Below are 13,872 nucleotides of genomic sequence, written 5' to 3' on the forward strand. Positions count from 1 at the left end.
CATTATATGTATACCTGCGAGAATACGTAATGGAAACTAAATAATAGTCTTTAGTCTTGCTATTAAAGGCAACCTTGGATGAGGAATACACGTAACGTAATTATAATGATAAGACGCAGTAGGTACTTTCCAACGGTTTATTTCAAATATACAATTTATTTTAACAATACCTGTATAAAATTTGGGAGTGAAATATAATAGAAGAATGGAATAATATACCTGCGATAATACGTAATGGAAACTAAATAATAGTCTTTAGTCTTGCTATTAAAGGCAACCTTGGATGAGGAATACACGTAACGTAATTATAATGATAAGATGCAGTAGGTACTTTCCAATGTCAGTATTGGGTTTATTTCAAATATACAATTTATTTTAACAATACCTGTATAAAATTTGGGAGTGCAATATAATAGAAGAATGGGATAATATATTTTCGTTAATCAGTGTATTCAAAATTACAAAATTAATTGACTTAGCTTAAATATTCGGACCTAAGTCTGTTATCTTGAAAAGATAGCTCATATTAAACCAGGATCATAAAAATATATTTTGATAGTTCACATTAAAAATACATGACAAATTAACATAGAAGTCTAGGAAATTGTTTCTTCCTCTCTCTCTCTCTTTCTATCGCGGAGTAGGAATGAATTATCAACTGACAATTAATTATGCTAACCAATTATCTACTTTTTAATGATCCCACAGTTTGGCATTTCTTTTTTTCTGCTAAAATTGTTTATATGCTAACATTATATTTCTCTTGCCGCATTATTAATATTCAAAAAGTAGTTCTCTTACAAGATTTAAAGACTTTCATTAGAAATTTTAATTATCAATTTTAGAGGTTCTTTAATAGTTGTACATTTTTCGAAATATAAGTCAGGTACAGTGAATGCAGCAAGAAAAAATATCTCGGTACCATACAGTTGCAACGTGTTTCTGCATACAGTAGTAGTTATGGTATTGTATAATTTGTAAACTGATTAACCTACTTAAAGGATGATATATATTATGTACATACATGTGGCAATTCGTCGAGACGTTACAGGAACTAGGTAACTCAAATTTTTCATATAATTTCACATACTTCCATGGATAGTATACTTCAAACGAAGTAATTATAAGTACATGGCAAAACAATTTGTACATAGAATTCTAGTTAAAGTTTACAATGAAGTGTGTTATGTATGATAATCGTAAAATACATATCACTTGTCCACTATTGAGAAATAACTTATATTCCTTTGACCAAATATAAGTTAATACGATTTGACAACATCATAAAATTCGACAAACAGTGTTTTTAAAATTGACAAATTATATGCAATTAAATGCAGGTACCTTTTCAAGTCGCTTATTTTTAATATTTACCTAATTAAAACAGTCTTTTCTCGTACGAAAAAAGACCGTGAACATTGCCTTCTTGCTGAGCAGAATGTGTTCTCCTTTCGAATTTCAAATCTCCACTGTACATCATGGATCGTAAAGCAGAGATAGATCTAGCTCCTATGTCTTGGCATCCATGTTTGATGCCGCATTGCAAATAAGGCAGGAATTTTAAAACAGTTCCTTTGTCTACTATCGAACCACTAACACCTTGAGCTACCTTCATCTTGTCCATTTCATTATGAAAGTATCTATCCATTGCAGATCCATGCGCATCTTTCCTATTCATGGCTTCTAAGGAGCCCATTCCTCTATATTTTTTAAGACGTACGCCATCACTAAAGAAGTATTCGCCTGGTGCCTCTGAAGTTCCAGCTAACAGCGATCCCATCATAACTGTACTGGCACCCAAACTCAGACCTTTAATAATGTGACCGATTGATTGAATGCCACCGTCTGCTATAACAGGTACCCTGAACCTTCTCGCATACTCTGAAACTTTATATACAGCGGTTGCTTGAGGTCTCCCAACAGCCATGACTTCCTGGGTTATGCAGATAGAGCCAGAGCCCATTCCAACGCGCAGAGCATCAGCGCCAGCTTCTATAAGATTTTTAGCTTGCAACGTAGTTACAACATTACCGGCAATTACTTGTAGCTCGGGGTACTCGGACTTAATATACTTAATCATGTCTATCTGGTATTTAGAGTTGCCCTGAGAGGAATCCAGGACAATTACGTCAACGCCTGCTGCAGCAAGAAGTTGCAATCTCTGTTTGTCTGAAGTACGGGTACCAATAGCAGCGCCGACTAACAATTGTTTATTTTCATCTTTACTAGCGTTCGGGTAACTACGATTTTTCTTTAGATCTGTTCTAGCCATCAGAGATACCAGTTCTCCTTTATCATTGACAATCGGGAGTTTTCCTTTCTTGGATTTCTCGAGGATCACGTTCGCTTCTTGCAGTGTCACACCAGCAGTTGCAGTGATCAACTTCTCTAACTTTGTCATGATCGTTTCTAATTTCGTTAACTGTTGATTCGGAGAACTCTCCAGAAAGTCAATATCCCTAGATGTGACAATACCCAACAATTTACCCCCAACCTTTCCTGTATCCGTGATAGGAACACCGCAGAAACCATGCTCCGATTTAACATTCAAAACATCACTGACCGTGTGATTAGGTGACAGAACAACCGGGTCTCTAATGAATCCATGTTTATACTTTTTCACCTAGAAGCACAATAAAAAAAAAATGTCTACCATGTAGTGCTAATGTTATAAACAATTAAAATAGTTCTAACGTTCGAAAAGTCTATTCTTATCTTCTCCCACGCAACATATACAGGAAGCTAAGCATAAACAAGATTAAAATAAATGCACTAATGACCTAATAGAACTTTTTCATAAAAAGAGATTTGCCTAGAAATTCGATTTTGTGATTAGAATTCAAAAGTGAATCGAAACGAAAATTTCAATTAAGTAATACTTTTAATCGACGACTAATTTCATTGATCGCTAGAGTCAATAATGAAATTCACCACTTGAATCGTAAGCGTTAACAGATGAATTAAATTAAAAATTGTAATCGATCAACGTCGAACCTGTATCCGCACATGACTGTGAAATGAATAAGCGGTCGACAGAGTGGTATGGGTAAATGCGCGGCCGTTGCCGAAGGAACGGCAAACAATTTGAATTGAATTCGAATATACCTTGTGCACCTCGTTGGCTTGGTACTCGGGCGTGCAATTGTGATGTATTATACCGATCCCGCCGCACAGGGCCATGGCAATAGCCATGTCGGATTCTGTGACCGTGTCCATGGGAGATGAAACGAGAGGCGCCTTGAGGAGGATCCTCTTGGTTAACGGCGACACTAACTCAACTTCGTCGGCGGTAAAGTCAATGTATCCCGGCAAGATAATAAAATCGTTGTACGTAAGACCGTCACCGTTGGCAAACAGTTGCGCTGCCGAAAGCCCGTCATCCGGTAATAGTACATCTGCCGGTTTCGTGTTGCCGATAATATAGTCTGCCATTCTGTACGATTTTTAAAATACTTCGAGTACTTCTCCTGTAGTTGTAATTATTAAACCCAACCAGCGTACGAGTGATCGCCGCTCACGGTCTTTTGGCACAATTATTTCGACGCTAGATCCCTCCGTAGTTACTCGCTCGGAATCACCAGGCGAAATGACCGAAATCAACGTGCGTACAGTGCCTTTGTAGTGTGCGGGTAAATTGTGTTTCCGTTTCGCGCACACCGATGACGCTGCAGGCTATTTATCGTTTGATAGTGAGCCGTCAGGTGGCTACCAGGAAGTAGTCGGTTCTCGCAAGGTCTGTATAAAGCAGTATATAGTTTGTATGTAGATTGTAGATGATAGGGAATGCTACCTACCTGCCGTTTGTTTACTCGGAATACGCGCAGAAACAAACTATCAATTCTATTTATACACTTCAAACTAATATTTATTTACTTAATCTTTTGTTATATATATAATATATCTAAAACGACGCATCGTCGTAAATCAACGTCACGCGAATTCTGCGCATTTTAAACAAAGTTTCACTGAGTTTCACTTATTTCGTTTAGAGGAGCGATCAGCGTTAGAATAATTGTTTGAATCAACGTTCTAACGCTACAGTTTTTGAGACAATTGCTTGATAATAAAATTTTCACTTTATACTGTAATCTACTTAATTTTAATATTAGTGAATTGATATTCAGTGGCACTACGACGATTGCTTTTGAGTAATTCAATAGTCCCGATCACCGGTAACTACCACGGCTAGCTTGGACAGCAGTGTCGCCAGACCGGGGAGATTGAGGGGCACACAATTACCCTCTCTCCGTCATTATCAGAGTAGTCACGTGAGATTGTGACACATGTACGACAGAGACAAAACGCGTCACGTGTCCAGAAAATAGGGGAATAGCGTCATATAAGGAGAAGTGTAGAGTGGGAGGCAAATTGACCCTGGGCACAGTTGGGGCCCCCCAAACGGTAATGGCAGAGAGAGGGTAATCACTCTCAATTTGAAAACCCTCAATTTTCCCGGTCTGAGGATACTCGGTCTGAAGTGAGAAGATTGAATTTATTTAAACTTTGTAAAATAAATATTGAAATATTGATAGGTTGGTATATTTATATCTGGCATATATAATAAGAAGGAAGAGAATTGTACTGTTTGAAATGTTATAATTTGAATCTCTCGCGGCGATTCCCGCATCTCGGATTGCGCGCGCAATCGCCAGGTCTGTCGGAAGTAGGGAAAGCCATCTCATTGGCTGGCAACCTGTTACTGTAACAATGGCGCTCGATACGACAAGTTTAATTCGGTGTTGTTTCCTAATATAACTCTTGAAATTCGAAATAGTTACACATATATTGAATTTAAATGAAACAATTCTTCTCATTACTCTGAAAAATTTGCAGAAATTGATTGCTTTTTTATAATCACCTGATGGTAAGTTTAAAAATTGTCGCCATTTTCACAAAACTTTCTGAACGTATCAGACATTCAATTAGAAAATAAATGCTTCGTTTTGAAAAAGTGAGGCGAAGAATTTGATATTATTGAGATAGGTTTATATATAATATAATCATATTATATTAACAATAACCAACTTGATAATGGTTAGAGATAGATTATCTTAGAACAAAATTTTAATTGTAAACAGATACAAAAATCCAGGTACACAGGTGCAAACACAGTTATAAAAACATTTGTCTTTTACAAAAGGAGATATCAACTAATATTGACGAACCATAGTTCATTAAGCTTGAGCACGGCACAATGATCATCGCTAATTTACGCGATATTGTTGCACTTCTTACATGCAGGCTAGAAATCATATCAAATTTTGTAATGTTTAATAAGATTAGGGTCATTTGTTTAAATGCGCATATTATTGTAATTTTATTAATTTTCTTACTGGGTAGAAAAAAATTTGTTTTATACCACTGAAGATTCCACCAAACGCTTCTTTGAACGATGATAAAATGTAATCCACTATAAATTCTAAGTAGCCTAAATTTTCATAATCATCATGCACTTCGTGGTAGAAGTACTCGTACAACATTGGCAAGAATATTATTAAGATGTACATTATACCACCAAAAAAGACTAAAAATGATATGTGTCAATTATCAAGTATATATTATAAATAATATAAATTGGATACTTACTGATGGATTTCAATTCCAAGTATTGTCTATCATTTTCATTAGCTTTTCTATATCTTACTTTTTGTAGCACTGGTTCATCATTATTAACCCAGTTCGGAACTACATTACTTGTACTTGCATTTTGTGTATCGGCCAAGGGATCTGTCGATGACTTCATATTTCCATTTAGATATAATTGGCTTGTTGGCACAGTGTTTGATTGAAGTTTTGCATCTCTGAAAATCATAAAGTAACAACGTAAATATAATAAAAATTTTAATTTTTCAATATCCAACTCTGTACTGGAAAAACTTACAATGCTTTATTGATCATGCTAGACAAAGCCGAGCATTGTTGCAATGTTTGTAATTCTGGGTTCAACTGTTTCTGAAAATTCTTATCGTATATTTCAGCCGGCGTTTCATTCACAGTATCCGCTGGATTCATCGCTAATTGATAAAAATATTGCGAGTCTACATTGTCCGTATTCTTAAGTTTGTGCTTCAATTTATTGTAATACTCCCAGTAGCTTTTATTCAATAATTCCTGGGTTTTTGGGGGAATATATTTCGGACTTTCGATTGTATCATTTGTATTCGATCTTGGAGACATATCACATTTGCACTTAATATTTTGCGAACACGTCTTCGACAGGCTCATGATGCCTTTGAGACACGAATTTATGTTCCGATCGCTTTGAAAATAACTTTGCTCAACAGGATTCGAGCTATTATCTATTTGTGTGTTTGTTCGGTTCTCTTGGGCAGACAATTTAGCATTAGAATGATCAATCCTTTTCGTTCTGTGGCTACTAAATTTATGAATATTTGTATGACTACACCTATATTTGTTAGATTGGCAATTAGGCCACATGGACGTGTAATCAGAATCCATTAACGCGGAGTGAGAATTTTTCTGAAAATAAGATCTCGCTTTCCTAGAAATTTTTCTAGGTGCTCTCTTTTGTTTGAATGTTATGTGAGGCTCTGAGCTCCTATGAAGCTTCTTTGCACACTCATTTCTTGCACAAAGCAGATTTTGTTCCGATTTATTTTTCGCTTTCGTTTCATAGCCACCACTCTTATGTTCCTGTTGCGATTGATCTTGTTCGGAAGTAACTTTGCTCGATTGAACACAATCGCTTTTCTCTTTCGATACAGTTGGTTGTTCATAGTTGTACGGGCCCATCTTGTGATGTTTTATTGCATGCTTATTCACATCAGTGTACTCTTTCTTCTGGACGTTTTTCAGAAGAATGAACTCTGAATCTGTTGTCTCCCCTCCACTCGTATTGCACACAGTTTTCTTTACGCTGCCTTGTTGCAAAATGCTGTTATGAAATTTTCTTTTAATCATACTTGGAATATAATATTCAGAATCACTAGACTCTAGCAGTCTCCTATGCACTTTCGAAGTCTCCAGTTTCTCGGGTGTATTTGCATTAGACTGACCACTGTCCGATTTTGTACAATTTTTTCTACGTTCACTGGCTACGGGATTTTGAACATTCAACGTGTCTCTTGGCTTACTATCACAGGCATGTTTTTTCTCAGCAACAGTCGTTTCAGTCTCTAAAGCAACAACATATCAAGAACAAAAGAAAATTTTTAAAATACAGCTTTTTAAGTGATTATTACCATTAACGAGTGATTTATTCGTATTCTTCGTTTGGTTCAATGTTGATTGCTTAACTTGAGTTAATGACTTACTACCAGCAGCATACACACCCTGATCTACTACTTGTTTTGACGAAGGTGCAATTGTAGTTTCGTTTTTTGTTTCTGAGCTAATTGGACATTGTTGGATAATATTGTTTACTTCTACAGCAGGTATCGGCACTGGTATATTTTTATAAGTGAGAATCGGGACTTGCATATTGTAGCACTGGTTCAAATATTCTTGAGGTAGAGTGATCGCATCGACCTGTATTGCATTTAAAGGATGCGGTTGCAGTTTCTTGTCCAGCAGGAATAACAACTGCCCATTATTTTCCTGAATGCATTCAAATAATAAGAGAATGTAGTGTATAGTTTGTAAATGTTTCTCATAAAATAGAATTTTATTATTAAAACGATATATACTTGCACTGGCAAAGATGTTGCGTCCACCTGTACATTAGCGTCATTCTCGTATCTTTTTTCTGAAATATTTTTAACACTTTTCCGTTGCTCCAAAACTGGTGCTTCATTGCTATTCATATATTTACTTCCTTCAGAGTTCTTTGATTGTCTTGACAGCTCCTTATGCAATTGGCACACATTGATAAAAAATTTTTAAATTTATTAACACGCATTCCCAATTATTTCTGCTTACCACCTTCGCGTTCGGATCTTTAATTTTGCTCGTATCGCACAACTGCTCCCTGCTCAATGCCTTTATTCTATGTCTGCATTGAAAAGTCAATTGCAAACAATATAAAAATGGTCTCTTTTCGGAGTACCGGTATCGTTTTATTCAACCATGTCCAATTACGCTTGGAATGAAAGATCGAATATTCTGAATTAAAAATTGTATGTACTTATTACTGTACCTCTCTGACACTATCTTCATTTCTTCATCGTCGAAAGTTTTCATGTCTCCTTGACTCATTCTCGTCTCTGTTACATCTTGGTTCCTTTTAATATTTGTAACTCTGGTGAATGAGACGAGATCAATAATTCTTGAGATTAATTACAATTTGTAAGTAGAGTGGAAATAAGATACTTTTTGAACCGAGGGTCCACGTAGCCAGGGAGTCTCTTTAACGTGTGTATGCTCGAAGTATTTCTTTGATGATTCAACGAAGAATATGTGCTATCCTTGGTTACTGCAGATTTAGGAGATCTGAAATTTGGAATACGCAAGTATATGTATTTCAAGCTTCGAAATATATAAAATTAACACTTACTGGTTTGATGGTGTTTGGACCATAGTACGACTTCTTCTTGGTGATCCAGTTAAGGTGACCACGCATGGCTGCTCGATAGTATCATTGAAATCATCGACTAATTTGCGTTGTGGTATTTTTGGCCATGATGGGTCAGCTGGTACACTGAAATGATTTAGAATGATAGAAAACATGCTTTCCCATTGATATTGCACGTTTAATTTAACAAACTATACCGCAATGATCCTGCGTTGCACTTTTGTGGATGTGGCAACAAGTTTTCACTATTTACTAGAATGACACATGCAATTTTAGTGTTATATTGTTAATAGAAACTAGAAGCAGATTAGACTTCTGTTACCTTTTATGTTCAACTGAAGTGCATTTCGTTTATCTTGGTATGCCATATTGAAGCAGTCAATCATTTCAAACCATTCTGATTTTTTGTTCAATACATTTGCCCGAATACTTTGCAAAATAATTATCTAAATGATTAATGTGGTATAAAAAAATGCAAAAATTGTACGGGTTTAACGTTAATTTCATGTTTCATAAAATAATCGGTTTGCACTTCAGGTGGAACCACACTTGTTTTGCCTGGTGTCAAATGTTCTGTATCTACACAATGAGAAAAGGCTGTTATTTGAAACAAATTTCTTTTTATTTGCAATAAGAGTTCTCTGTACAAAAGGAGCTAAGGTGTTATGGTGATCAGTCATTTTTATTAATGACATATATATAATATATATATATATATATTTATATAATATGTATATAATTCTTAATCTTAAAATATTGTAGTATGTACAATAAATATACAACTGTAGTAGATGCAGGAACAGTAAACTATGATCTACATCAGTATTTATAGTTTGATTTATGATACACTAAATTGAAGTATATTTGCGCACCATAATAATTATATCACAATATAAAGCTAATATTATTATATTTATGTTGTGGTTTTTTTTCCTCAATCTTTTATTTGCAAAATATCGTATCAATTTTCTTACTTAAGAAATGCAACTTTTCCTTCTGTATGTGTTTGAATGTGGTATGTGTGCAAGGTTTATGTCTGCCTAAAAGTTACGAACTTATAAGACATGTATCCGAGACTTGTTTTCAACTGTTCCTCTTTTTTTTTTTGTATACTTTCATGTACTAAAAAAATTGTGCGCGTTGTCAGTTTAAAATATACTCGTTAGTATCTCATCAAAAAACCATATACTTAATATAATAAAGTAAACACACATTCTCGTCTATATGACTTATACAGTGTTTCTCTGTGAATAAATATATTAATTACAGATATCGTAATGTATGTAAAATCTACTTTAACAAAGGAATGTTTCAGTACAATTACTTTGACTAGATTTGAGACAGATGATATAGTTATCACTCATACAAAAATTGTATGCCGCAAAATTTATCAATTACTGCGTTCAAATTCCTTTTTTTTTTGTTTTGCTCTTTTGCCAGCACGATAGTATCATTGAATTTTAAATTGGTCCAAAATCTAAATATATTCTTCATTATTCCTGTCTTATATCATTAAAAATTGCACGAATATCTCACAGACATTGTCTTAGAATTGAGGGCATACTTCGTACGTTGTGTACCACAAATAAGTACCTAATAATTAACAACTATTTTCAAATAACGGTACAGAGTAGGATACCTTCCTCGAAATTATATAACAAAAAACACAAGTTAAGCTCTATCATGATTTTTACAGTTTTTTTTTCACCTAATCTTCGAACAATGATACTTTTTATCGAAACGGTACTTAAGTCTTAAGCGATAATAATAACAATTCTAACGTAATTACAAGATATAAAATAAGTATCATTTTGTTTCTCAGACTTTTCTCCAAATACGAATACATTAAGTAATTTTTCTAAGGATACCGAGAAACCGAAGAGTGTATATAGCACTGGTAGTTCAATAAGCTTCTGTAAATTTGATAAACTTCAGCTTAGCGTACAGAATGTAACTGTTCAGCGATGAATGGTGATTTGAGAAGTGTATAATGTTGCTCATAGAAACTTAATACCTCCGACAAATCGATCACAATGTGGTGCATTATGTTAGTTGAAACATCACAATTAATATTGTTTGCTTTCGAAATATACTGATGCTATCGAAAAATACACAACAAATAAGAAAGTTAACTAGAATTTAGAAAAGCTAAATCTCTGTATGTTGCAGAAAGCAATGTTTCTTTTCCTCTCGAAAAACATAAATGTGCTCACGATGTTAATTCGATATACACGAACGAAAAGCTCAATTATTAATTTTTGTTGGTTCTAATAATGTGTATATCGAGTTATGCGCAATTATTGTCTGGCAGTATTGTAGCATTCTGCATACAGATGAAATCTAAACTCTTCTTATTTCTTTTTTATGGCAAATCAATAAAGTAACATATGCATTATAGAAGATAGGATTATGACTATCTAATGACATTGCTTGGCACTATCCCCGAGATAATGCTTCATAATTAAATATGCGCAGATCATTTAACTTAAAACATATGCAGAATCCTCTTATCAAAAGAGATATTCATATCAAGAAGACGTATACACAGTACATTCATGAAGATTATGTTCGTCGATAAAGCATTTGTTGTTAGGTGTAGAAATATACATACATAAAGGACATTTATTACACAGTTTCCTCGTAGTTATTGTCGAGTTAAGCTTCGTGCTCGCCGCTATTTATTCCTATCAGCGATTCGGTTTGCTCTGCTTCAAGATCCGGTATTCTGAAATTACAAATAACAAATTTAGTACGGGACAAGTTAAGAATTTACAATTTACAGTATCGTATCGGTAATACCTTGCTGATCTGTTTTTTCTACAAATCCAGATGTAAATTCTCTTAATTAAATCCATGACTGGATCCCAATTATCGTAATAGGACAGAAGAGATACAGTCAGAAATGCTAAGAGCATCGGAACTGTTCCTAAGTAGAAAATGTATGGATACTCGACTTTTTTTAACAGTACATCGGCTATCATCGACATTGGCATAATTAAACTAACCGCCAACGTTGCTATTAGGGACGATGTCAAAAAACAACCCCTGTAAGTATAAAACAATAATGTTGTTAGCATCGTGCATTCGAATTTAGTAGTAAATTTTCTCACAAACATACCATAGCCAAAGTACTTCGCTTAAAACGGTACCAATGAGACCGTTGATGATTAAAAATGTCCACTGATGTGTATCTGGCCATTCGAACTCCTCCCAATGACCATAATGTAGAATAAAGAACAAAGGCCATAAAAGCGTCAAGTTAAAAAGCCCAACAAAACCGAAGAACATTGGTATATCCATCTTATCCTCGTGATCTACTTTCCTCTTTAAAAATACAATGTAAGCAGCATAGAAAAATGCACTGACTAGCGCCAATATTATACCTGTGGGTATCCTATTAGTTTCTATAGTTAAATCTGAAAGACCCACTAATACCTTGAAAATTGAGAAAAAAGAAACAGAGATAACGAAAATGCTGCGTAAACCTGGTGTCAAGTGAAATACGAGAATATACGTACTAGCCCAAAAATGCTGACAGACACAGCAACTAGCTTAGACAATGTAAATTTATCTCCTCCGTTGCTCGGGAAAAAAGCAGCAAGGAATAACGTGAATAAGCTAGACGTGGACGACAATACTGTTACAACTCCCGCTTCGGTTTTTGCTAACGACATCTGATAAGTATAATTCGCCATAAACCACTGCAATGTAACGGATGGGTGTTAGCTCAATACTTATACGATCGCTGTAAGTTGCTAAATTGCTACATACAAGTAAACAAAACATAAGTGCAATCTTAGCAACTTTTTGCACAGAAAATTTATTGGCTTGTCGCCTCACATGCTCCCCAGCTCTTAAGCTAGCTTGGTAACTAAGTCTCGCCAATAACGCTTCCGTGGCGTCGCTTTCCGACATATGCCTGACTTCTGCTAACTTACTAAATCGGACAGAGCGTATTGATGAATCATCGCTTTCTGTGCCTGAGGAACGATCACAATGATCCGGTGTTTTTATTGGGACAAACGTTGGATCGCTCTGCAACGATACAAGCCTTTGTTGTTATTAATACTATAGCAATGAACAGAGGAATGCTTACCAGGCTTGTATTGGCTTCTGAATAGAAATTATCGTCCTCGACGTTCGGATCTATAAACTAAAGAAGAAGATAAGATAGCAAATGTAGGTTGAAGTTTTTCAAAAACTTATTTGTATGCAAGTTTACCATGTATGTGGCTGGTTTGTTACACTGGTCCCGCCACGGTGGCCAGAAACATAAGCCCAGCAAATAAAGCGTGAACATAGATGTTTTTACGTATGTACTAAAAAATGGCTTTTCGAACGCAGCTTCCCTATAAATGTACTAAAACATAAACCATATGTCATTAGTTATAATCTAAGGTTTGTTATTGTAGTATTAAAGTCAGCTCTTACTTTAGTTAATTCCGAACTGGAGACCCAAATTATATCTACCAAGAGTAAAACTAGGAGTCCCAACACAAGTCTTTGAGATTTATTCATCATCGCTGCCAGTTTGTGAGGATCCTCTACCATCCCCTGCTGTCTACGCTGTCGTAATTCTACGGAGCAGCTCATGATGCATCCAGAACCCTTCTTCTCTGATTATGACATCGTAATAAAATTGATTGCTGAAACGATCAACGGCACTTGTGAAACATACACGAAGGATCTCAAACTCGAGATTTACAATACCATTGAACACAACAAGCAAACAGAAATTCTATTGACGTTTTTCAATCACGCTAAATCAATACGTTAACAAACTGTTAGAATACATCGTAATATTTTTTTTTCAACTCAGCGGCGAGCGGTCATAACAATGCGAGACAGCACAAAACGTTGTCGCATAAATCATTGGAGCGTGTGTGTGTGTGTGTGTCAGTGGAAGGCAACAGAAAGCATGGAGGCAGGAAGCGAAGGATTAAAAACAGGGGGCAAAAAAACAATGTTCAAGGTTTCCACGACTTTAATGTTCTCTTTTCAGCTACAAGTTTCTGTCCGGCGGCGTAATCGAAAATGAAGGTGCGTATATACGTCCGTAAAGAAGCGTTTGTCGGTTTTGTTTGATTGATAATAGGTGGACAAGCGACAAATGTGGGGGACGTAAAGATAACCTATAAAACCTGACGACCAGATTGAACAACAATCGTAAGAGAGAGGTGACGTTCTACGATAGTTCAACAGAGAATCGACTCACAATAATAGAAAACCCTCACTTTTCGCAGCACTGGCAACTAATCTATGCAGTTCGCCTACATCTTGCTATCACGGGACCACGAGCATCGTATGTCCATCGATCAACTGTTCAATCGGCACTGTTCACTTGACGGTTATCACACCCCCCGGTAGAATTAGAGGGCTCCGTTTTTCTTTCTCGCGACAGG

The 13,872-nt window shown here is 35.6% G+C and overlaps 4 protein-coding genes across 6 annotated transcripts in view; 1 reads left to right on the forward strand and 3 right to left on the reverse strand.

The window, feature by feature from the left end:
- Nucleotides 1-569: 569 nt before the first annotated feature.
- Ras (Inosine-5'-monophosphate dehydrogenase ras) lies at nt 570-3,432 on the reverse strand. The gene is made up of 2 exons (XM_076428247.1): nt 3,106-3,432; nt 570-2,623 (listed from the first exon to the last, which is right to left on the reverse strand). Exons 1-2 carry the CDS (start codon nt 3,430-3,432, stop codon nt 1,379-1,381), a joined length of 1,572 nt encoding a protein of 523 aa, XP_076284362.1. The 3' UTR covers nt 570-1,378.
- A 177-nt stretch (nt 3,433-3,609) lies between these two features.
- Nucleotides 3,610-13,872, forward strand: part of Bbs4 (Bardet-Biedl syndrome 4) — a 34,204-nt gene continuing 23,941 nt past the window's right edge. The window contains exon 1 of the mRNA XM_076428253.1: nt 3,610-3,733. The gene's annotated coding sequence lies outside the window, so the exon portion shown is untranslated. The remainder of the gene's footprint in view (nt 3,734-13,872) is intronic.
- Nucleotides 5,100-8,925, reverse strand: LOC143210922 (uncharacterized). The gene is made up of 12 exons (XM_076428210.1): nt 8,793-8,925; nt 8,668-8,722; nt 8,453-8,596; nt 8,269-8,388; nt 8,096-8,197; nt 7,879-7,951; nt 7,647-7,805; nt 7,203-7,557; nt 5,882-7,136; nt 5,587-5,801; nt 5,334-5,524; nt 5,100-5,242 (listed from the first exon to the last, which is right to left on the reverse strand). The coding sequence occupies exons 1-12, from the start codon at nt 8,854-8,856 to the stop codon at nt 5,210-5,212; spliced, it is 2,766 nt and encodes a 921-aa protein (XP_076284325.1). The 5' UTR covers nt 8,857-8,925; the 3' UTR covers nt 5,100-5,209.
- Nucleotides 9,118-13,845, reverse strand: LOC143210936 (solute carrier family 35 member F5). Of its 3 annotated transcripts, none has more exons than XM_076428249.1 (9): nt 13,705-13,845; nt 12,902-13,116; nt 12,693-12,830; nt 12,567-12,623; nt 12,242-12,505; nt 11,989-12,171; nt 11,589-11,905; nt 11,270-11,515; nt 9,118-11,195 (listed from the first exon to the last, which is right to left on the reverse strand). In XM_076428249.1, the coding sequence occupies exons 2-9, from the start codon at nt 13,061-13,063 to the stop codon at nt 11,126-11,128; spliced, it is 1,437 nt and encodes a 478-aa protein (XP_076284364.1). In that variant the 5' UTR covers nt 13,064-13,116; nt 13,705-13,845; the 3' UTR covers nt 9,118-11,125. The 3 variants fall into 3 exon arrangements, with proteins under 3 accessions (XP_076284364.1, XP_076284365.1, XP_076284363.1); XM_076428250.1 differs by having other exon boundaries at nt 12,311-12,505; nt 13,686-13,825; XM_076428248.1 differs by having other exon boundaries at nt 13,686-13,825.

Source organism: Lasioglossum baleicum, chromosome 7 (genome assembly GCF_051020765.1).
Source record: "Lasioglossum baleicum chromosome 7, iyLasBale1, whole genome shotgun sequence".
Lineage (NCBI taxonomy): Eukaryota > Metazoa > Arthropoda > Insecta > Hymenoptera > Halictidae > Lasioglossum > Lasioglossum baleicum.